General features: G+C 34.0%; 1 protein-coding gene across 21 annotated transcripts in view; it reads right to left on the bottom strand.

The window, feature by feature from the left end:
- Positions 1-26,596, bottom strand: part of Pcdh15 (protocadherin related 15) — a 1,622,160-nt gene that overhangs the window by 268,402 nt on the left and 1,327,162 nt on the right. For all 21 annotated transcript variants that reach the window (XR_015440346.1, XR_015440347.1, XM_087184836.1 and 18 more), the window contains 2 exons: positions 24,731-24,924; positions 7,846-7,978 (listed from right to left, as the gene is read on the bottom strand). Coding sequence is in view for 19 of the 21 variants with exons in the window: in XM_087184836.1 (XP_087040962.1) it covers positions 7,846-7,978; positions 24,731-24,924 (327 nt within the window). In the remaining 2 variants the exon portion in view is untranslated. The remainder of the gene's footprint in view (positions 1-7,845; positions 7,979-24,730; positions 24,925-26,596) is intronic.

Below are 26,596 nucleotides of genomic sequence, written 5' to 3'. Positions count from 1 at the left end.
AATTCAGCAATGAAGCCACTGGGGCCTGGGTTTTTTTTAGTTGATAAATTTTTTATTACATTTTCAATTTCATTGGTTGATATTGGGTTGTTTAGAATTTATAGGTCTTCTTCATTCAACTTTGGTAATTCATTTGTATCAAGGAATCTGTCCATTTCTTCTGTGTTGTCCATCTTATTGGCGTATAAGTTCTGGAAGTAGGTATTGATGATCCTCTGGATTTCTGCTGGATCTGTTGTAATTTCACCCTTTTCATTCCTAATTGCTTGGATTTGGGCCTTTTCTTTCCTTTTTTTGATAAGGCTGGCTAAGGGTTTATCAATTTTGTTGATTCTTTTGAAGAACCAACTCCTGGCTTCATTGATTTTTTGTATCATTCTCTTAGTCTCCATTGCATTGATTTCTCTTCTGATCTTTATAATTTCCTCCCTTGTATGAGCTTTGGGGTTGTCCTGCTCTTCTTTTTCTAGAAGCTTGAGGTTCAGCATCAGGTTATTTAATTGGAGTCACTGTTTTCCTAATATCTGTATTCACTGCTATGAATTTACCTCGTAAGATTGCTTTCATTGTGTCCCATAGATTCTGATATGTTGTATTGTCATTGTCATTTAATTGAAGGAACTGTCTGATTTCTTCTTTAATTTCCTCTGTGACCCACTGGTTATTCAGAAGTGTGTGGTTCAATTTCCAAGTGTTTATGAAATTTTTTGAGTTTCTTTTGCTATGTATCTCCAATTTCTTCACACTATGGTCTGATAATATACAGGGGATAACTTCAATTCCTTTGCACTTACTTAAACATGTTCTATGTGTGAGTATGTGGTCTATTTTGGAGAATGACCCATGTGCAGCTGAGAAGAATGTGTATTCTGATTTTGTGGGATGGAAGACTCTATAAACATCTGTTAAGTTCATTTATTCAAGAGTTTGATTGCGTTCTAGTATTTCATTACTTATTTTTTGTCTAGTTGATCTATCTATTTGTGACAGTGGGGTGTTCAGGTCCCCTACTATGCTTGTATTAGTGCATATATGACTTTTGATATCTGTTAGTATTTGTTTTATATAGTTGGGTGCACTAGTGTTTGGTGCATAGATATTTATGATTGTCATCTCTTCCATTTGGATTGTTTCCTTTACAAGGATGTAGTGTCCTTCTTTGTCTCTCTTAATTAGTGTCAGTTTGAAATTTACTTGATCTGCAAAGAGGATAGCTACTCCTGCTCTTTTTGTGTTCCCGTCACATGGAGTATTGTTTTCCACCCTTTAACTTTCAGTCTATGAGTTTCCTTTTGAAGTAAGTGTGTTGCTTGTATGCAGTATATTGTTGGATTTTGCTTCTTGACCCATTCTGCCAGTCTATTTCTTTTGATTGGTCAATTGAGACCATTAATGTTGATGGTTATAACTGAAACACATTGACTTGTCATTGCCATGACTTTTTCTTTTTGTTGGGTTCTCCCCCTTTACATTTAATTTCTTGTCATGCCAGATGGTTTCATTCTGCTTTGCTTCCTGGGAGTGTGATCCTCAATGTCTGTTCCTAGGATATTGTGTAAAATTCTTTGGCGTGCTGGTTTGGTATTCACGAAGTTCCTAAGGTGCTCTTTGTCATGAAAGTATCTTATTTCTCCATCCATTTTGAAAGATAGTTTTGCAGGGTACATCCATCTGGGTTGGAGGCTGTTTTCTTTTAAGGCTTGGAAAATGCCTCTCCAAGCTCTTCTTTCCTTGTGGGTTTGTGTTGAAAAGTCTGCTGTGATTCTGATGGGCTTTCCTTTGTATGTGATTTGTTTCTTTTCTCTAACTGCTTGGAGAACTTTGTTCTTCTGTTGAGTTTCTGGAATCTTAACAATTATATGCCTATGTGTAGATTTTTTTTGATCAAGGCTATTTGCAGTCCTATATGCCTCACTTATCTGTATGTCAAGTTCTTTTCCCCTGCTTGGGAAGTTTTCTGCCATTACTTCTGTGAAGAGATTTTTTATGTCATCTCCACTCTCTCCTGTTTCTTCATTGAGCCCAATCAGTCTTATGTTATTCTTCTTTGCATCTTCTAGCAGCTGCTGGATTGATTTCTCATGTTCCCTTATAATTTTGAAGCAGTTTTTCTTTTCCTTGTCACTAATTGCAATCTTATCTTCTATATCTGAAATTCTGTCCTCACATTGGGTCATTCTGCTGTTTAGACTTTCAATGGAGTTTTTCATCACCTGGAAATCTACTTGCTTCTGTTTTATGCATTCCATTTCTTTCCTCTATTGGGACTACATCATGTTCCTCAGCTTCTCTTTAGATTTATTAATCATGTCTTGCATTAGGAGCACAATTTCTCCTGTTATCTGAGAAATTATTTCTGATCTCATTTTTTCCAGATCCCCTTTTGTTGCCAGTTCAGTTGGTCCAGGTGGTTGAGTATCAGAGTGTTCCATCTAATTTCCCTTTGAGGTTGCTGTAGGTGATCTGGAAGTCTGGTTTTGAGACTTATTTACTTGTTTTCTCATTTCAACTGGGGGGTCAGGGGGTGCTGTTGCCACCCACGTGGCTCATCTCCTCTGAGCTGGGAGAGGTGGGGCAAGGGCCAGGAGTAGTGGTAGGGATGGTGGACCAAAAGCCCCTTCCTCTGGGCCAGGAGAGGTGGGATTATTGGTGGCCTGGAAGTCCCTTCCTCTGGACCAGGAGCTGTGGGATGGCAGCTCAGATGCCCCTACCTCCGGGAAGGAATTCTTTAAAAGCTGAGAACTTGATTAGCTCCAGTACAGTGGTCTGGTGGTCAGGTGTCCTCTGTGTCTTTGTAGTGTGGAAGCAGGTGGCTCTATAGAGAAGAGACGAAAGGAGCAGCGGGTGGTTTCCAGTGGATTGCTACCAGGGCAAGGGGTGATTCTGTGTTTTCAGTGTGACTGGGGACCTTGGGACCACATCCGCAGACCTGCCTGTCTGCAGTGGGCTGATTCGATGTTTTCAGTGCATCTGGTGACCTTGGGCTAACCATAATACTTTTTCCAGCCTGCCACTCTGCTGGATGAGACTTGGCAGAGATATTCACTGTGTATTTTTTCACACGTCATAAAGATTCTCAGGATACAGGAGTTCCAGGACTGCTTTAGAAAGTGGCAAGTGCATTCACTGTATATTTTGATCACCACTTGTATATATTCTAATGTTCAAACTGTATAATACAGGAAATTATCACAATTGGGAATATAGTAGTGGAGTGACATAGGGTTATAATTATTTTAATCTACAAATACTACCCATATATACCTTCATAAAATGTCCTAAATCTGTTCCTTCTTTTTACTTTGTAAATACAAACATTTGGGCCTATATTATTCAGTGTACAATTTGAACAAGAAATTTCAACTCTCAGAGAATAAAACTGAAATGGTTTCATTTTTTTCAGGCTTTTCTCAGGCTACTGTGTGGATCTCTATTTTTAGCTTGCAGCTGACTTCATCACTGTTTTCTTAGTTTAATACTATAACCATTATTTAGTAAAACTAACTTATTCATATGATTTCTTACTTTTTAATTTATTTTTATTTTGTATTATTTCCAGTGTATTTTAAAACTCATTTTGTTCTTAGGGATTTGAAATTATGTACATGATCTTCTTGTTCACATTTCTGACTCTAGAATTAGTGTGAAAGCAGATGGACCGCAACAAGCTTCACTATTAAGGGGCTCAATCCAAAGCTACCATCTTAGGAATTGTTATTACCTTACAAAAAATGTGATGTATGTTTTAGCAAATGCCCAGTTGGCTTCTTGTCTTATGACTTGATGTACATACTTCCCTTCTTTCAAATTTTTTACTTAGAAGCTGTATCTCTGAGATTTTTGGATCCAGATGGGATCTATTTTGCCTATGATGGTAGACAAGATCTCCAAGGAAACAATTCATGCTCTTTTATTGACTGTCCATTCCACTATGACACTTCCCTCCAGTGTTATTTGACCTGTTGCAGTTGAACTGATTCAAGTCTAATCAGTAATTCAATCTGAGAACTGGGTGCCAATTGCCCCTTTGTGCAAATTTCTCTTGGATTTTTTTTGCCACAGTCTCAGCTCCTTTAACCACTCATATAGTTTCTCTTTAAGAAAACATTGGGCCAATAAAAATTTCCTCATTTATCTCAAGGATAAAGTTCTTCAAGAACATTTGAGACGTCTCTTATCTGGATTCTTTGGGAGTACTATGCTAACAATCAGAAATGTCTGGGGTAAGAATTTAATAATATTTTGCTTGATTGTACTTGATCCAGGTTATAATCTATATTCTATTTTATAATCGCTAAGTGAGCAAGTAAATGTAAATTCATATTTCTTTTAAATTCTTTTTCCTGAGGCTATAAAAATGAAAGATATCTTTTTAAACTTTCATGTTTTTATATTATTTATATTATAAAATTAATCACTGAAATACAGAAATAAAGTAACATAAAATATACTTACTTCCCCGAACAGGTATAGATTCCTATATGCTAAAGGAAAATAATGTGATGTAGTGAAAAGAGTCCTAGTTTAGAAATCAAAGAGGAAATAAGCTACACTGGCTCATAAACTGTTTCCAGCTCAGTTTCTTCATTTTTCAGATATAATAAGGTGGAGTTTATTTGTTTATTTAGGGATATGGTGATGATCAAACAAAATGATACATCACATTAATGTGAAAAATCTTTATCATTTTGAAGAGAAAAATTTAACAAACAGAACTGGAGCTGATTCATGATGAATATACAGTGTAACAAATATTTCTTTCAGTCATAAATCACTAGAATTTTGTGTTTGTGAATATGTCTAAAATATAACCTAGGTTAATGAAACAATAAGTAAATGTTACAAATTAAGAAACTTAATCAGTGCTTCACTCAGTATTAGGCACATGTTAAGTGTCAGCTATTCCTTTTTTGAGAATGATGATGATGATGTAGTACAATGACATGTATAAGAAAGGAGGGTTATTGTAATGGTGTTGGAGTTAGTCACAGAATATGTAAACTACATATAGTTAATTTGGAAGGGAATAATGCTCTGTGAGAAAAAGAGAAAGCTATGCATTTGAATATAACACAACTTCCTCTTTGGTAGTATTCTAATATTTACTGTGATGGAAATAGATTTTAAAAACTCAGAGATGCAAACAAGGAGGAATCTGTTGGTATCAACGTTTGATTTAAATACTTGAAGAATTAGATCCATATCTGGGATGTTCTGGTTAAAGCTCAGGAGTGTGGGGTGGACACTCATTTATTGTATGGGCTAATGTTGGTGGTATAAATATGTCCACTATGCTAATATCAAGCCCCGAGTTGGGAAGAGATACACACAACTGGCTTCCAAGGTTATTTGATTTGTAACACATAGATGTAGAAGTTTTCTCTGGCAGGTCAGAAGTATATTGTTATATTTTTGAGCAAGATCTGACCAATTCTGGAGGAAAATAAGTCATACCTACCAGTAGCCATGATTAGCATGCAAGGTTTGATAGAGCAGAGGTCTCTGTACTATTTTTCTCTATTCAAGGTCATCACTCTAGCAGCCATCAAAATAGTGTGAATACAATAAGAAAAAGCACACTTTCCCAAACAACTTTTAGTTAGAATGACAAGAACATACTGAAAAAGGGGTAGGTTAAATGAAACCATTCTTGACAAATTAAACAATTTTTATCTCACTGAAAACAATTTTGAGGCCAGTCTGGTATCTTACATTTGTTTCCTTTTAAATTGAGCAGCAGTCAGTGAGTCAGTCCGTGTCAGTGAGTCAGCAGTGAGCCAGCAGTAGTGTCACAGGTGCAAAAGGGACAAGGATAGAGAGGCTATAGGCATCTGGAGTACCTCTAATGTATCCTTCTATTAAAAGTTCTTGGAAGAGTAATTTGATGAAAGCTTTTCAAGTTTTAGGTCAATGGCTTAAATTCAGTCCCAGTTGATCATGAACAAAAGTAGGTGGTTGATGGCCTAGAAAGAATACTTTGATGGTGTCACCCTAGTTCTCTCTAACAGAGTCTGCCACTGCAATTGGCACCCTTTCTTTTGCTTCTACCAGGAGCACAAAGGGTGAAAAGAAATGTCATTGCACATATTTTTTTTCAGTCTTTGTGCCCAAGAAAGCTGAGATATGAAAAGACCAACTCCTTTTCATCTTTACTACACAGGCAGAATTATTTTCCTATAATATGGTTCCTAGATATTTCTTGATTTAGTGAAGTAAAACCTGAACCACTTTATGAGCAAAATTATATTTTATCTCATTGTATATTCAACTGTATAGACAGTTAAATTATAAAATGGAACAGTGTTGTGAAGAATTTAAATGTAGAACATGTATTTGTTTACTTGAATTTTACAAACCTAAGATTTACTTTGTTTTCCATTTTTGTTTCAATGCATTTTCATAAATTAAAATTATTTCATTAAACACATGTTTCTTATAGATGCATATGCCACTCAATATCAGTTTTATAATAATTTGACAAACTGCTTCCTCTCTGGTAAAGAAATGCTATATTTTTCCTTTCTTTTAAATGGTCTATTAAAATTGCCCAAATTTCCTTATCACTAATATTCCCCTTTATTTAATTTTGCTTCCACATGTTCTCATAATAAACACTAAAGCAAATTCTCTAGTTACCTACAGAAAAGGGACAAGATAAATATTACAGTAGAGCTACAGAGAAGTACCTAGTAATGGTAACCAAATTTTGGCAGCAATAATAATCACTGATACTTAAGAGAAAGGGGAATGTTCAAAAATGAAACAAAATTCAGTTAACTAATCTTAAGCATCAGTTAATTTTTATGAGGTTTACTTTCCACATCTACACATCTACAAAATGAGACTGCCTCCTTTCATTATTTTTACACACATTCTATAGAAAAATTTTTATTGATGCATAATTAGAATTTGAACATCACGAAGACATCAGATTTCAGCAAGATAAAGCTGAACATTGTTTTACCTCATTTGGTGAAAAAAAGTAATGCTGAGAGTATACTACTGCCACAATGAAACTGGTCATAACCTCCAAGACTAGATTACTGGATTTGTATCAGCAACCTCTGCCCCTTCTTTGCAATATAAACTGGGTGCTCTCAACATCAACAGATAAAACAATTTGTCATATTTTGGCTGGTATGATTATTAGAGCAAGTGACAGTTATTAACACCTCATGTAGCACAAATTAAAGCTGCTTATTCAGTCAAAGAAAAAGCCATAACTCTTCAAATACGTTTTGTTCAGAAGTATATAAATAGTAAAAGCAAAGCTATAATTTCGCAAAACAATTCATGAATGCTGGGCTGCAAATGAAAATTTCAGTTAAACCTACCTGCTTCATCTAAATGAATAAACTGAGGCACAGCACTTATGAAACTTGCCAATGGCCATAGAATAAAGTAAAGCCTGTCTCAGAATGAGAATGCCTACCACCAGCCTTTGAGTCTCAGGTTATTTCCCCTGTGCAGCACTTCAACAAAATAAATCCAGCTGGGCAAAGGCATCCAAGACAGAAAATAATAGTCAGCTGCAGACTCTTTGGTTGCAAAATACAAAATATTCAAGTGCATGTTTACAATCCCTTCATTCTCTCCTGTAATGATTGCAGCTAATCCCTGCCAGCCAAACATTACTTCTTCAACTGTAGCAATCAATAGAATAGATTAGCTGTGGAAACCCTCCATCCATATTACCCTTGCTTTCCTTTCCAGATGGAGTTTTCATTCACTAGAACATAGGCAAGCATGCAAGGTTTCCTCCTCATGAACAAAAAGAAACTCATTAGTTCTCTCTCTGTCACTGCGCGCGCGCACACACACACACACACACACCACGGTGAATACCTGTAGATTTAATAAAACAGCACCAATCCTCATGGCTTCACTAATTTCAAGGCTATACATCAGCTGCGGGAAGCGGGGAGGGCTCTGATTATTTGGAGGAAGCACTTCTATGTACACTGTGCAGATGGAGTGCCTGCAGAGAAAGAGAAATGAAAAAGATGTTTAAAAATCTACATCACATTTAAAGTTGGACTGCATTCTTTATTCATCTGTAGGGTTCATAGGACAAGAAATTATAAAATTTTATAAAGAACAGTAAATTCATCAAAGAATGGAAAAATAAAAGCCACCACTAAAATATAAGGATCTTATTAAATTACCTTAGTAAAAGAAAAGGAATTGCCACCATTATATATTTCTCTACCTATATTAATAGTGCAAATTAAAAAGGAATAGTTGTACAATGAAGCTAATAAATGACCTTTCCTTGACTTCTGACTTTATTTTTTAATGATCTTTTAATAGCAAAAAGCATTGTATAAACATCTGGTAACAAGAGCTGTCTTTCAGGGTCTCTTCCTATTAAACTAGCAGAGGGAATATTTATTAAAATAACACAAAAAACAAATTTTGGACTGTATTTTATTAGTTTTGTTGCTGACATCAGTGGCTTAATATAAGTGTAGTGTATATCAAGAGTCAAGATCATAAGGTAATCCTTGCATAAAATAGTTACAAACATAGTTCAGTGTTTTTAAATCTTCTTTAAAGAGAACAATATGAAAAGATAAAAATTAGATTTAATTAAAGCCTTCCTTGACAGGGAATTCTCTTGAAAGGTAAGAAAATACTTTATTATAGTGACTCAAAAAACAATAACATTCACATAATAAATTTTTTTGATTTCTCTGGACTCTGGAAATTATTTTGCACAGTGAAAGACAAAGAAGCAAGATATTCAAGCTATTCACGAAGTAAAATTTTCTAAAAAACAAAGGCTGGTTAACATACATAAAGGAGATTTGTGAATTTGCAAAGATAGTCCTTTATCTTGAAATACATACACATTTTATATAAACATACCACTCTTGTCTCAGATGTATGCTTTAACATCTTAACAAGATCATTTTAGTTTATAATTTTTAAACTTAATATTTGTTATAATTTCTATTTAGGGTCAGCATCTTCTTAAAGTAGTCTAAAACTCTTTTATTAAGTTTTCCAATTAAAAAATATGGTCAAAATATTTTTCTAGGACTAACTAAATAATTTTACTTTTTGAAAAAGTGAAATACAGATCATAAATACTAAAACTTGGTTTTATAGTTTGTTGTTTTGTAATATACATGAATATAAATAAAAGCTGCAGTGACTTTAAAGAATTTCAAGTTTGCATTAATTGCGGTATTGATCCAAAATAAGTTATTTTAAATTAAAATCTTTTAGACTTTTATAAACAGTTAAAATATCTGTACCCATTTTTATCTCTAATTTCACACTTTGCTATTAAAATTTTGGTTCCTTCGCCTGCTGCGCAAGCGCAAGGACCCGAGTTCAATCCCCGGTACCAAAAAAAATAAAAAATAAAAAAATAAAAATAAAAATAAACTCAATAATAATCAAATTTTACTTACTTCATATACATAAATATATATCAAACAATTAAAATAAATAATCATTAAATTTAGTACTTAAGAGTAGAACATTTACAATGGTATAAAATGAATGATAATTTTTTTTCATAAACTTTAATACAGGTATTAATTTAAAAGCAAAGTAAGAGAAAGTTTCAAAAATTCTTAAGTACGCTGCAAAGTCCCACTTCTTATGTGTCAAAACAAAGTAATTATCTTTCTGAGGAAGACATAATATCCTCCCAGGTGATGGTCTAAGTCGAACAGCAGCCCCAAGATGCATATTCTTCCTGATGTTACTACCGAATATACCAACTTCTTTTTGTATTCAGTTATTTTATAAACCCGTTTCCTTTTCCTAATAACACCTTCAGTATGCATAAATTCTATATGATTGGTCTTATGATTCTCTACATGCAATCAATCTTACAACACTATCGGTAGTAACTGAATGTAAAAACTGTTGACTCCAGGATTTGATCTCAAGTATTCCAGGGTTAGCCATTTCCTGTCTGCTGTTGTATTATTTAGGGCAGAAGACAAAACAGCTTTGGTCCAGTGGTCCAATGTGACTATCTCCTTCATCTACCCTTATGGTTTTGCTTTGTCTGCTCCTTCCCACAATAATTCAAATGCTTTGATTGCTAACTAAGTTATGTCTCTCTTGGATGTGGATCTTAGAGTTCTTCTAGTGAGATCATATTTCAAAGTTTTACAAATTCAGCATCCTGGCACTTCCTTACAATGTGTTTAAATAAGCACCAGGCTTCTTGAGGATTATTGCCTTTCAAAAATGATATATCCTTTTTATCCCTGATGTCAGCATAATGGGACAGTTAGCTTTTCTAAAATTAAATACCAATATATTAAAAAATATATTAATAATAAAATGATAACATTAATGTTGTAACAAATAGTAGTAATTCAACAGCATCATTTAAGTGCAGTCACGAAGTAAACAATATTTTATGTGAACATTTCATATTTACATTTTATACCCAGCCCTAAATGCATAAACTTGAGCATCTATGAAACTAAATTTTATTTTGCAAAATAGTCAGCATGATGTAAATAAATATCCAATTTTATAAATGAAACTCAGTTTTCTTTTTTATTTGTTAAATGTTAAAATAGAATAAAAAATAAAATGTATCTTTCAGATAATCTTATGATTTCAAAACTCTTAAAATTTAGCTAAAAAACTAGTTTTTAAAAAGTGATCTAAAAAATCAGAAAGAAAAAGTGAGTTAAAGTTATTAAGTTAATGAGCAATAGCAGCTAACCTTAAAAATAATGCTTTTGATTTAGTCTACTGTGCTTAATCTTTTTCCTTCTATCTCATGAGAACAAATTTGGGAAACGTTAAAGAATTTTTACATATGTGTGTGAATATAAACCATCCTCGGTTTGTAACAAAGGATGCAAACTTACACAAAATCATAAATTATCTCAAATCTTGGTCTCATGAAGTCATAATTTTTATTTATTTATGTTTGTATATTTATTTATACCATGAAGGAAATTTCACCTATAGTACTTTTATGAGAACAAAATGAAACATGAATAAATATTTAAGCAGACAGACTAAACTGCTTTAACTTTGAAAATGGTATCACTAAAAAGCACAAGAAGTAAAAATTTTCTGACATCACAATAATAATTATTAATGAAGGATATTGCTTGGATTTACAGAATTATAAAAGCTGTATTGCAATGTTCTGTTAAGTATATCAACATGTTGTAAAGCATGTCTGTTTGTATTTCTACAGTTCTACTTTGTTTCTACAACAGAGATTGCAGGTGTTTATATTATTTTCTTAGTAGACTTAATACAGATAATGTATTGTGGTTTTTCCTTTGTTTCCTATCAATATTATGCTAGAAAATTCCATTCTATTTTTGAATTACATAAAACAATTCACAAGAGCAGAAATTTCTGATTTAAACACAGGAGATCAGAGAAAGACACTCAGGGCAAATTTCAGGGCAGGGTTTTAAGATGCATGGTGTATTTACATGTAAAACACATAGGACATTGCATACAGAGGCTAGCACATGTGTAATTCACAGAAGAATAAACTACAGAACTGTACGTTTTATACCACTAAAAAGAAGAGTATAAATGGAACAGAAATAGGAGTTAAAGCCAGAGAGATGAGACTTGTAAAATACCTACTGATTTAAATTTATTTTAAAAGTGGGGAATTAAGGGCAGGACACCATAGCCCATGCCTGTAAGCCCAGCACTTAAGATGCTGAGGCAGGAGGATCTTTGTGATTTCACAGCCAACCTGGAGTACACACTGAATTCAAGGCCAGCCTTAACTACGTAGCAAAGCTCTGTCTCAGAAAAGAAAAAATGGGAAATTAATCAGGTTGTTGATATGATGGAATGTGTCACATCATTCACAATCACAGTTCTTTTTTATGTTTCTTTTTTTTGGTACTGGGGATCGAACTCGGGATCTTGTGCTTGTGAGACAGGCAACGGAACCACTGAGCTAAATCCCCGGCCCCTTATGTTTCTTAATCTATGTTCTTTCTCTCCCTTGATATCACATTATCATTCTTGTCATGTGAGCCGGCTCTTGCATATATCTACTACTGCATGCCTAATTTCACCTATGCCTCCTACTGAATGCCATGAAAGCAGACATCTCATCTTGTCTTACATTTGCAATGCCTCCTCAACAAATTTAGATTTGTCAGAGCTCAATAAACTGTTGTTAAAATAAATGAATGTTTATTCGTCACACCTTTATTAATGTTAAGTAGAACATGCAAAGTTATTTAAAGGAATATATATTCACAAAGGAAAAATATTTAATTGAAGTGTGGATTATTTATCCATATATTAATTAAATGAAGCCTGGAATTTCATAAAAATAATTTAAAAGGAATATTACATCATATATCAATCATTTTCCTATAATTTTATTGCAAGCTGTTTAGGGATAGGGACTAGCTTTGATTCTGTATGTCTTTTTTTTTTTTTTGCTTTTTTTTCCCTTAAAATATTTTATTGGTACATTTTAGGAAAACAATACATTTACATTTATCATTGGGTGCTTGCACCTGTACATGGTGTATCTTGGTTCTTATTTTTTTCCCCCATTACCTGCGCACCCTTCACCCCCTACACCCTTCCCTATTTATTTATTTATTTATTTATTCCACCCTTCCCTATTTGCATAAATTTCTTTTCCATTTTTTTTCTTTTCTCATAATTTTTCCTTTCCCTCCTTTCCTTTCCCCTTCCCCTCCCACCGTCTCTACACCTTCGGACCTTTTCTTCCCATTTTAAATTATCAATTATTCATTTTAATGATTTTAATTCTTATTTACACTTTCAGTTTCTCACACTAGAGAAATTATTAAGCATTTACACATGTTCCTATTTATTTCACTTATGAGTACGGCCTCAATATGCATCCATTTTGCTATAAATGTCTATAGTTTCTTGTTCTTTATGGCTGAATAGTACTCCATTTTATAAAAAATCCCTGGTACCAAACCCCCCCCCCCACATCTTCTTTCTCCAGTTTTCAGGTGATGGGCACTTGGGCTGTTTCCAAGCTTTAGCTATTATGAACTGTGCTGATATAAACATGGGTGCACATATATTGCTGTGGTATTCTCTATGTTTTCATAAATACCACAGAGAAGTGATTTATTCATGCTGGGATTAAGTAAACATTTATTCATTCTAATTTAACTATATATGTGCTAATGACCTACATACATCGTTGGAATAAATAATATCCACAAATATCATATGAGTTTTGTTAACTTTTGTCTCTAGTATTATTCTTATCAAAGTCTAAACTAAGCAAATACTAAAAACCCAAATGTGGACTATTGTACCACTCAATCCTTTAGATAATTTAACAAATTGGAATGCCAGATGCATAAAAGAGTTAAGTCATATTGGCTCAATGTCTATGTCACTTTATGAATTGAAGTTGTCAATCTGAGAAAAACAGTATGTGAATTTCACGAAATTTGAATGTTGTGGCCATTGTTTCTGTTATTTTTAATTGTTTACATTTAAATGGCATTGTTGCAGACTCAATTTGTCAAGGAAATATATAAAAATTTATGCTCTTATGGAGAAGCAGAGGTGCCCTAGTGCTGAGAAGGTGAGCCACATGGGCAACAGCAGCACACATCGTCCCTCTTCCCCATTGAAATGAGAGGCCACATAAACAAGTCTCAAAAACAGACTTCCAGATCACCTAATGCAACCCCAAAGGAAAATGAGATGGAACAATCTGGCAGTCAACCACTTGTACTCCCTGAATTGGCAACAAAAGAGGATCTGAAAAAAAATTAAATAAGAAATAATTTCCCAGCCAAGATTGTGCCCATAGTGCAAGACATGATTGATAAATCCAGGGAGGACACAGATAAAAAAAAAAAAATGAGGAGCTGAGGAACATGATGGAATCCCAACATAGGAAATAACTGGAATCCATAAAACAGATGCAAACAGATTTCCAGGAGATTAAAAACAGCATTGAAATTTAAGCAACAGAATGAGCCATTGTGAGGACAGAATTTCAAATATAGGAGATAAGAGAGAAATTAGTGACCAGGAAAAGAAAAATTTCTTTAAAATAGTAAGGGACCACAGGAAATCAATCCAGCAGCTGCCAGATGATGCAAAGAAGAATAACATAAGACTGATCAGAGTCAATGAAAAAACAAGAGAGTGCAAATGACATAAAAATAGTGTTCCCAGAAGTAATGATAGAAAACTGCCCAAGAAGGGGAAAAGAATGTGACATAGAGAGAAGTGGGTCATATAGGACTCCAACAAGCGTTGATCAAAAAAAAATCTACACACAGGAATATAATAATAATAATAAGCATATTATAGTAATAGAAAAACAACAGAAGAACAAAATTCAGCAATCAGTTAGAGAAAAGAAACAAATCACATACAAAGCAAAGCCCATCAGAATCACAGCAGACTTCTCAATACAAGCCCTCAAAGCAAGAAGAGCTTGGAGTGACATATTTCAAGGCCTAAAGGAAAGCAGTCTCCAACCCAGATTGATGTACCCTACAAAACTGCTTCAAAATTGATGGAGAAGTAAGATACTTTCATGACAAAGAGCACCAGAGAAACTTCATGAATACCAAACAATACTCCAAAAAGTTTTGGACAATATCCTATGAAAAGACAACAAGAATCACAACACCAGGAAGCCCAGCAAATTAAATCCACTGGGCATGGAAAGAAATTAAATGGATATGGGGAGAATTCAACAAAAAGAAAAATTCATGACAATGATGAGTCAATATGTATGTTATAACCATCAATGTTAAATGTCTCAATTCACCAATCAAAAGAAATAGACTGGTAGAATGGGTCAAAAGGCAAGATCCAACAATATGGTGCATACAAGAAACACTTAATTCAAAAAGAAACTTATAGGCTGAAAGTTGAAAAGTGGAAAACAATAATCCATGCAACAGGAACCCCCAAAAAAGCAGAAGTAGCTATCCTCTTTGCAGGTCAAGTGGATTTCAAACCAACATTGATTAAGAGAGACAAAGAAGGGCACTACATCCTTGTAAAGGGAACGATCCAAGAGGAAAAGAAGACAATCATAAACATATATGCACCAAACACTAGTGTGCCCAACAATATAAAATAAATACTAATGGACATGAAAAATCTAATAATCACTAAAACCATAGTGGTAAGATACCTCAATACCCCACTGTAACAAATAGATAGATGAACTAGACAAAAAATAAGCAACAAAATACCAGAACTCAATCACACTCTTGAACTCATGAACTTAACATGTTTACAGAGTGTTCCACCGCAAAAAATAAGAATTCACATTCTTTTCAGCTGCACATAGGCTGTTCTCCAAAATAGACCACATACTTGCTCATAGAATATGGTTAAGTAAGTGTAAAGGAACTGATGTTATCTCCTGTTTATTATCAGAACATAGTGCACAGAAATTGGAGATCAATACCAAAAGAAACCACAAGAATTTCATAAACACATGCAAACTGAAGAACACACTTCTGAATAACCAATGGGTCACAAAGGAAATTAAAGAAGAAATCAGACAGTTCCTACAATTAAATGACAATGACAATACAACATATCAGAATCTATGGGACACAATGAAAGCAGTCTTATAAGGGAAATTCATAGCAGTGAATATTCATATTAGAAAAACAGAGCAAGCCCAATTACACAAGGTGATGTTGAACCCCAAGCTTCTAGAAAAAGAAGAGCAGGACAAACCCAAATCTCATACAAGGGAGGAAATTATAATAAAGATCAGAGCAGAAATCAATGCAATGGAGAATAAGAGAGTGATACAAAAAATTAATGAAGCTAAGAGTTGGTTCTTCTAAAAAATAAACAAAATTAAGAAACTCTTAGCCACCCTTGTCAGAAAAAGGAAAGAAAAGGCCCAAATCCATCCAATTAAGAAGGAAAAGGATAAAAGTACAATCAACCCAGCAGAAAACCAGAGGATCATCAATATCTACTTCAAGAACCTATACGACAATAAGATGGAAACACATAAGAAATGGACAGATTGCTAGATATGTATGAATTACCAAAGTTGAAATAAAAAGATGTAAAATTTCAAAACAACCCAATATCAATCAATTAAATTGAAAATGTAACTAATAATTTACCAATTAAGAAAAGCCTAGGTCCTGATGGCTTCACTGCTTAATTTTACAAGAAATTTAGAGAGGAACTACTGCCACTGTTGATTAAACTCTTCAATGAATTTGAAAGGGAAGCAATACTCCCAAATTCATTCCTAGAAGCAAGCATCACCTTGATCCCCAAAGCAGAGAAAGACCCAACCAAAAAAGAGAACTATAGGTAAATCTCACTAATGAACATAGATGCAAAAATACTTAGTAAGATACTGGCAAACAGAATGCAGAAGATCATCAAGAAGATCATACACCCTGATCAAGTGGGATGCATCCTAGGGATGGAAGGATGGCTCAACATACACAAATCAATCAATGTAATACACTATATCAATAGAGCCAAGGACAAATCTCTATGATCATCTCAATAGATGCAGAAAAAGCATTTGTCAAAATTCAACATGCACTTATGACAAAAATCCTATGAAAAATTGTACTAGATGGTCTGTACCTCAATCTGATGAAAGTCATCTATGAAAAGCCAACAGCCAATATCATACTAAATGGTTAAAAACTGAAATGCTTCACACTAAAATCAGGAACAAGACAAGGATGTCCACTATCACCACTTCTGTTCAATACAGTCTTGGAAACACTAGCCAAAGCAACTAGATAAGAGAAAGAAATAAAAGGAATAAAGATAGGAAATGAAGAAGTAAAACTGTCATTATTTGCAGATGACATGATACTCTATATAGAAGACCCCAAGAACTCCACCAAAGTCTTCTAGACTTAATAAACAAATTCAGTAAAGTAGCTGGATACTAGTGAACACCCAAAAATCAATAACTTTCCTCTACATGAACAACAGAATCCCTGAGAGAGAAATAGGGTAAAAAATTTCTTTCATAATAGCATCCAAAGAAAAGGAATACCTAGGAATCAACCTAACAAAAGAAATCAAAGACCTCTTCTCTAAAAACTATAGCACTCTGAAAAGAGTGATTGAAGATTGTATCAGAAAATGGAAAGACATCCCTTGCTTCTAGGTAGGAAGGATCAGCATAGTAAAAATGGCCATGCTTCCAAAATGGCTATACAGATTCAATGCAATCCCAATTGAAATTTCAGCAGCATACTTCATGGACCTTGAGAGAACAATCCAAAATTTTATTTGGAACAAGAAGAGACCTAGAATAACAAAACCAATTCTAGGCAACAGAGACATGGCAGGGGTATTACAACCCCTAACCTGAAACTATACTATAAAACTACTGTGATAAAAACAGCATGTTACTGGCAAAGAAACAGATCTGAGGACAAGTGGAACAGATTAGAAGACACAGAAACAACTCCAGACACAGTCAGCCACCTCATCTTCCACAAAGGATGCAAACACACTCACTGGAGGAAAGATAGCCTCTTTAATAAATGGTGCAGTAAAAATTAGGTTTCAACTTGCCAAAGATTAAAAATGGACCTTTTTCTCTCACCATGCACTAAACTAATATTGAAATGGATTAAGGATCTAAATATTAAAACATAAATGCCGAATTGCCTGGAACAAAGGTTAGGTAGAGCTCTTGAAGACATTGGTGTAGGAAAAGATTTTATGGACAAAACCTCAGTTTCCCATGAACTACCATAAACAATTAACAAGTGGGATCTCTTCTTACTAAAAAGCTTCTGCACAGCAAGAGAAACCACCAACAATGTGAAGAGACAACCCACAATGTGGGAAAGAAGTTTTCACCTGCTGTTCCACACACAAAGGTCTACCATCTAGAATCTATAAAGAATTTTTAAAAATCAGACCTCCCAAATTTAAAGACCCAATCCAAAAATGGACATCTGAAATGAACAGACATTTCTCAGACAAAGGAGCAGAAAGAGAGAATAAACATATGAAAAAATGTTCAACATCACTTATCTTTTGAGAGATGCAAAAGAAGGCAAAGGTGAGATTTTACCAGACCCCAGAAAGAATGGCCACTATCAAGAAATCAACCAATAACAAATGCTGGCAGGGTTGTGGGGAAATTGGGAACCTGCTCCAATGCTCATGGGAGTGTGGACTGGTGTAACCACTGTTCAAATCAGTATGGAGATACTTCAAAGAACTAGGAGTGAAAGTCCCATTTGACCCAGCTATTTCCCTGCTGGGTTTCCTCCCCAAAGAATTAAAAGAATCATACCACAGTGACAAATGTGCACCCATGTTCATAGCAGCACAATTTGTAATAGCTAAAACTTTGAAGTAGTCCAATTGCCCATCAACTAGAGACTGGAAAAAGAAAATGTGGGTTTTTTTTTTTTATAAAATAGAATACTACTCAGCCATAAATGAGAAATTAGAGGCATTTATAGCTAAATGGATGCACATTGAGGTGATACCCTTAAGCAAAATAAATATGACACAGCTGTGTAAATACCTAATCGTTTCTCTAGTGTGAGAAACTGAAAGTGTAAATAAGGACCAAAAAGTATAATAGATAATGTGAAAGTGGGAGAAAAGGGGCAAAGGGAAAGGGGAAGTAGGATGGGTAGGTGAAAGGAAAGAAGGGAATGGAATTAATATGAGAAAATGAAAAAATGGAAACAAAGTCTTTGTAAATAGGACGGGGTGAATGGATTGTAGGGAGGGCAGGGGAATGGGGAAAAATAAGAACCAAGAGAGATTATGTAAAGGTGCAAGTTTCCAATGATGAATGTCATTATATTGTATACTTTAATGTACAAAAAAAATTAAATGAAAAATCTATACTCTTATGTTCAAAACTTTCAAACAACCCCTTCCTTATAACGGAAGTTCTCAAACTAAAGACTCAGAACTCTTTTCTTCATTCATCAACTCAATTTGAAGGATTAATTTCTCTTCTGAAAATACAAAATATCATTTTCCTATGGTGAACATGACATTACTCCAGCTGGTAGAATAAAGTTATATGAATTTTTTTCTCTGCAGGTCCCACTTGATTTCTGAGCAAACATTACAAGGTGATCTTTTAGAATATAACCCATTGTCTTAAATTGAAAAGCAAGGCTTAATCAAAAATATATTTGGAAAAATATATATATTTGGTATCACTCAAAATATCTAATTCTGATAATCTGAAGATAGTAAAGTCAAATATAATTAATCAGTAGGGAGGCTCCTCCACCGCCATTCCATACTCCTAGGGTAGAGAAGGTGAGGCAGTCACAGCACCCAGAAGGGGCTCCTCTGCTGCTATTCCGTGCTCCTAGGGTAGAGAAGGTGAACCATTCCCAGCACCCAGAGGGAGGCTCCCCTACTTCCAATTCCTCACTCCTAGGGCAGATAAGGTGAGCCGCAGAGAAGGTGAGCCGCAGGGGTGCCAGAAGCATCCCCTCACCCGGTGGAAATGAAAAGACATGTAAACAAGCCTCAAAAACAGACTTCCAGATCACCTACAGCAACTCCAAAGGGAAACGAGATGGAACAATCTGATGCTCAACTACCTGGACGCTCTGAACTGGCAACAAAAGAGGATCTGGGAAAAATGAAATCAGAAATATTTTCTCAGTTAACAGCAGAGATTGTGCTAGTAGTGCAAGACATGATTAATAAATCTAGACAAGACACAAATAAAAAAATTAAGGATCTGAGGAACATGATGGAATCCCAACATATGAAAAAAATGGAATCCATAAAGCAGATGCAAATAGATTTCCAGAAGATTAAAAACTCCATCAAAAGTCTGCACAGCAGAATGAACCAATGTGAGGATAGAATTTCAGATAGAGAAGATAAGATTGAGATTAGTGACCAGGAAAAAAATTGCTTTAAAATTGTAAGGGAACATGAGAAATCAATCCAGCAGCTGCTAGACAATGCAAAGAAGAATAATGTAAGACTGACTGGAGTCAATGAAGAAAGAGGAGAGAGTGCAGATGACATAAAATAAAACTGTTCACAGAAGTGATGGCAGAAAACTTTGCAAGCAGCGGAAAAGAACTTGACATACAGAGAAGTTAGTCATATAGGACTCCAGCTAGCCTTGATCAAAAAAATCTACACATAGGCATATAACAGTTAGGATTCCAGAATCCCAACAGAAGAACAAAATTCTACAAGCAGTGAGAGAAAAGAAACAAATCACATACAAAGGAAAGTCCATCAGAATCACAGCACACTTTTCAATGCAAACCCTCAAGGCAAGAAGAGATTGGAGTGATGTATTTCAAACCCTAAAGGAAAACAGCCTCCAACCCAGATTGATATACCCTGCAAAACTATCTTTCAAAATTGATGGAGAAATAAGATACTTTCTGATAAAGAGCACCTCAGGAAATTCATGAATACCAAACCAGCACTCCAAAAAATTTTGGACAATATCCTAGGAAAAGACAATGAGGATCACAACTCCAGGAAGCACAGCAGAAGGAATCCACTGGGCATGACAAATTAAACACAAACTGGGAGAATCCAAGAAAAAGAAAAAGTTATAACAAGACTTTTAAAACTTATAAATTCATCTCCCTAATGAGTGTATAATTCAATGTTGTTATTGTACTGATTAGTATTTTTCTGATTCTAGAGTTGCACTCCTTTCCTTGTGCTGTACTGGCTATTTATTATCTTCTTATGTCTACTTTTAATTGGGTTGTCTATTAATGAGCTGTAAGAGTTCTTTATATATTCTGCTCATAGGTTATATGCATTGTAAATATGGTCTATTTAAGGACTACTTTCCATTTTAATGATGTCATTTAAAGTTCTAAATTTTGATGGAATCTCATTTATCAACTTTTTTCTTTTATACATCATAGTTTTTGTATCCTAGGTAGTTCTTGCCTACACTGAATTAATAAACATTTTCCCTTATAATTTCTTCTTAAAGTTTTATTCTTTTAGGCTTTCATATTTAGGTTCATAGATCCTTTCAACTTATTTTTATGTATGGAAATAAAGGGTTGAGGTTAATTTTTTATATACAGATACCAGGTGTTCTAGTGCCATTTGCTGAAAACACTATCTTTTCCTCAGCTCTTGAATTGAGTTTATATTCTATAAATGTTAATGTTATATAATCTTTCAAAACTCAGTGGACCATACATGTGTGGTTCTATTCCGATGATCTATATGTCTTTCCTTACACCAACACTGCCTTGATTACTGCAGCTTTCGCAGAAGTCTTAAAATTAGGTACTAAACGTCTTCCAACAGTGTTTTTTATTCTTTTTTTTCTATTTTTACTTTTCTAGGTCCTTTGTACTCCTACATAACTTTTAAATTTCTATATCCAATTTTTCATTTATAGCACATATACACAGACCTGAATTTTTATATATACCTTGTATTTTCTAATCCTGCTAAATTCAAATATAAGTTCTAGTAGCCCCTAGAGATTTCTTAGTATTTTCTCTGTAGATCATCATTTCATCTACATATAAAGATTTAGCTTCTACCTTGCCAATCCTATCCTAATTGTATCATTTTATTGCCAGACTATTTTGGTGGGGCCTAGGTTTCAAAGTTTAATGGATAGACAAAGAGTAAGCATATCTGCCTTTGTTCTCCACCTTAAGGAAAAAGCATTGTATCTTCTCCATTCATATAAGGCATTCTTGCTCAAAGTATGGAGTACATGTCTTTAATCTGTTGATAAGGTTCTGTTCTACTTTTAGTCTTCTGATGGCTTTTACCATGAACAGCTGTGGAATTTAGACTAATACTTTTTCTCCAACTAGTGACAGGATCATATGGCTTTTTCTTTTCCTCTGTTAAAATGATGACTTTGGGGGTGGATCTTCCAATGCTGCACCAGTACTGCCATCCCTATAATAAAACCACTTTCTACATACTGCCAGATCTGACTTCTAATAGTTTGCTTTGTTAAATAAATTTTTACCTATGTTCATACTTTTTTCTTCTATTATCTTTATCCAGTTTTAGTATTAGCACATTGTTGATTTCCAAAATGAGGGGAGAAGTGTTCCTTCTTTTTTCTGCTTTAAATGTTTGATATAATTTATCAGTTAAAATGTATATGAGCCTGCTGTCATATAGTTAGGTTTTCAAGCTAGGAATAAACTTTCTTTAATAGATGCTATTCAAATTTTATTTTTCCTCCAGAGTTAGTTTCATTAATTTGTCTTCCAAGGTACTTCTTAGAAGTTGTCAAATTTATTTCAAAATAGATTTTTGAAATATGCCTTCTATATCCTTTTAAATTCTGTAAAATCTGTGGTAATGTCTCCTAGGTCTTGATATTTTAATTTTAAAAATATATAATGGATATTGTGTAATAGGAAGTAAAGGAGCAGGGGAAGTGGGAGGCATAGGGGAAAGGAAAGAAGGGAAAAGAAAAAATATGAAAAAAGGTAAAAATTGGAAACAAAATCTTTGCAAATAGGGAAGGGTGGAGAGGGTGAAGGGAAAAAAAATAAGAACCAAGATACTCATGTAATGATACAAGATCCCAATGATGTATATAACTGTATTTTATACCTAAAATGTACCAATAAACTTAATGGGGAAAATATATAATTATTCAGTAAAAACCTACTATTGTTTCAGTCATATTCCGAAAGGCAAAGCAGTGATATGACTTGCAAAAATGAACTGAGCAAATTATGGATTATAATACGTTAGTCATTAAATACCATAGTCCGCTTCTCTCCCAGTCTCTAGCTTTGGTTTCTCTGGTTTCAGTTACTCATTTCAACCACAGTCCAGAAAGAGTAAATGAAAAATTCTAGAAATAAAAACTCCTAGGTTTTAAATTTTATCCATGCTGTCCTGAGTAGAATAAAATTTGCATCTTCTCTCTCCATCCTGGCTATAATGTTGATGATCTTTTCAACCAGGTAGCCACACTGTATACACCTGCAACCCATATATTAGTGACTTAGTGACTTAGACATCTCAGTTATCAAAGTGATGTGGTACTGCAATCTGTGTTCAAGTAACTCTTTTATTGCTTAACAATAGCCCCAAAGTGGAAGAGAAATGTTATTGACTTTGAGTGTATTGTTATAACTGTTATACTTTATTATTATTATTAATCTTTTACTGTCTAATTTATACACAAAAATTTATTATAAATATTCATTTATGGGAGAAAAAAATGTTAGCATATTTAGATTTTAGTACTATTGGAGGTTGTAGTCATTCATGAGGGATATCTGAACACATCGCAAGGAGATCAGCGAGGAAAGACTACAATAATTAATAAAATTATATGAAACACGCAATCATGGTAATCATAATTTATTGACACACAGGTCAGACAAGATGTATATAGCACATTTTTAAGTTTTATTGAAGGCTACTTGTCAGTTTTCTCAACATGACTCACTGTTGGGAATTTACTCTATTGATATGTTTACAAATATTCAAAGCTTTCCACATTCAACATATTTAGTTCTTCATTTTCAGTAAAAGAGAATAAAATTTAAAAATCTGTCAAAAGTAGAATTCTGAAACAGAATTACATACATGTGAAAAAATATTATATAGCTGAGAAAAGAATCTGAGGAAGTTACCCAATATTCTTACAAGAAAATCCAGCAAGAGGCATGTACTGATTCAAATTTTTAGAAATGTATATTGAAAATCTGCAAATAAGCAACAAATTAATAAAAGAGAAACTCTCAACTGGAGGACTGAAAAGACACAGTTGTGTGAGTAACTGTACTAGTAAGATTTTTAGCTTTCCTTTCTGTGTCTATATATACATAATGAGAGTTATCAAAAACTAGAGTGTGTGTTTAAATTTTTAAAACAATTATTATACTAAAAGAGAGATTGTTATTAACCCCCTCACAATATTTCTCTTCACTTCCAACACAAATTATCCCATCATTGATGCCAGTTTTTGAAGCAGTTTCAGAAGTCCTCCCTCATGAGTGTCTTTAGTTTCGCTGTTCAAGCTGCCTCAATGTACCAAATCCTTTCCAAATCTTTACCTTCCATTCATTCTAGCTTTGAAGAACAGCCAGGAGTTGCACAGTGCCAGTTCCTATAAATAAGGTGGATTAGGATATGCCATAATATTTTTATCATCCTTTCGATTGCATGACACTCAAGCAGCAGCATGCACTGTATTTTTGATCATACCTCATAAAGAAACTCAAGGGGATTAATAACAATATGTCTTTTACTGTAATAATTTTTAAAATTTAAGCATTTATCATCTTTTGTATGATCACTCCTTCTGTATGCACATGCATTCATGTCAGTATGAAGTATGTACATGTAATATACATATGTATTTACGTATATATTTTAATAAATACCTATACGCTGAAAAGTGGCTTACAAACTCTGAGACATTACATTCTGATAACAGCATGTTTTTGTTTTTGAAGAGCTTTTCTCTCATTGTTAGGCACACTGCTTTTTAGTAATAAACTGAAAATATGTGCCTGATGATTTTCAGTTCTTCGCCAGAACAGAGAAACCAGTATCCTGTGTCTGGGAAATCACAGTTAATTATTTGATATTTTAATCTTGCCTTTATTTTCCTCTTCCCAAAATGTAACCGAATAAGTACATGCAGTTCCTGAGAATCCGGTCTCTAATTTTCTGATCTAATTTAGATGTTTATAGGATAAAAGAATGCTTGTAGTGCTTTTAAATTCAATTATGGGTTAAACGGGAGCAATGAAAAGACTGCACTGGCTCTAGTATAAATTACCTTCTCTCTGCAGGAGGAGCATTATCCGTTGCTTGGACAGTGAGCGCGTAAGTCTGCCCGACTATCAGTTCCACCCCAGGAGCGACGGTGATCAGCCCTGTTGTTTTATTGATGATGAAATCTCCCTGAGCCCCGACCAGGATTTCATATGTGATCTCTCCATTTGACCCTTCATCTGCGTCAACTGCAGTGAGCTGAAATTGAAAATCACAGCATAAATCCTCTTGGGACTCAACTCTTTACCCTTGTGTCATTTCTCCCCCCCAAAAACATAGGAAGCTTGGTTTCAAAGACAAAACATGAGAAAGATTTCTTGTCAAATATGCCCTTGTTTTCTCAAATTGAGGCTATGGTGTACTGTTATCACACATCAGTTTAGGAAAGACTTTTTTTTTTTTTCTTTTTTGAGAGCGACAAGGAAAAACAGTGTTGGATACTATAGAATAGCTTTAATTCCATAAAAGAAAAAAAATAAGGAAAATCTTATCATAAAATCTAGTATTCCTACAGGAAATTTCACATTATTTTCTACCTCATTCCTGTTCTTCACATAAACACACATATTACTACCATCTGAAACTAGAAAAAATATAATAAGCAAAGTTAGTTTGCCTTTATTACTGCCAGCTTTCTCTTTGTTCTGTTATTTTCCATCCTAATGTTCTCCTGCCTTATAATCTTGTTCATCCTGATTATAAAGGACAAATAAGACCTAGAGTTTTACAAAGAAGCAAATGGATCTCTAATTATAAAATAGCAAGCCTAACCTAACCTAAGAAACACCTTTTTGAGAAAAGACAATATATTCATAGCCCCTAATATGACTTCAAATGCCTATAGAGCTAATAATATGTGCACATTCATAATCATTTTGAGGCAACTGGTATCCAATAAAGAATATATCTGGGTCATTTTATATGAACAAATAACTATTAACTCTATAATGAACATTTATTATTTACTATGTTTATAATTCTCCTTGACTTCCTGAAGCATGTAAATTTACTAAAGACGGTGAAAGAATAAAGATGGATTCTAGAAGGAAATCATATCATATGCCTATATACATTCATAGAGTCTTCTGTTTTTAGCATACCAAAATTGATATACAGAGGAAAAAGGAGGGAGGGCTCACATTACAGAGGGAAAGACAAAAATTTCCTTCTGAGTAAAGAAAACATATAATTATAATAAATTAACATGTGGAGATGTTTTAAGTAATTACATTTTCTCAGGTATTTCAAATCTTTCTGTTTTACTTCTATGAAGTGATATTTTGCTATACTGGAAATCTGGTGAACATTCTGGTACAAAAGGTTTAATAAAATGTGAATTTTCACATTTACCTTGACAATTCAATTCAGTGTCAAGGACGCCATGTTAGTTAATGGCCCATTTAAAGATTTGGATTTAGTATCCTCAAGAAATGTAAACATATACTATATCATGCTTAAGGAAATATATGTTGCATGTTCTATTTCTATTTGTATTATACATTACATTTAGAGTGATAATGTGGCAGAAATAGCAGTAGTAAAAATAATTGAAAAGGCAAAAGGAAATTAATGTAGCTAAATTCTGACATTGGTTATTTTAAGGTAGACAGATGTGGCTGCCAGGAGAAAAGGCATTTCATGAAAGGATTCTGGAATTTATCTGGGTATGACAAGCATAGATCTGAAGGCAAAGGAGAAGGAAACTATTTGAAGAAGCAATCAAAGTAAAGAAAAATATTTATGGAGAATTTTTTAAGTCAAGCAAGTCTCTTTGTCCACGCATAAAGTTAGAAAACCAGAAGGTGGGGGAACCAGAGGAGATATCAATTTTGATTATAATAAATCACTTAAACAAAATGTCTCAGGAAAT

The sequence above is a fragment of the Heterocephalus glaber genome, unplaced genomic scaffold (genome assembly GCF_053883595.1).
Source record: "Heterocephalus glaber isolate CG9 unplaced genomic scaffold, H.glaber_assembly_v1.0 deba00001497, whole genome shotgun sequence".
NCBI lineage: Eukaryota > Metazoa > Chordata > Mammalia > Rodentia > Bathyergidae > Heterocephalus > Heterocephalus glaber.
The sequence above is the reverse complement of the archived record's forward strand: the minus strand, read 5'-3'. Positions and strand labels throughout refer to the sequence as shown.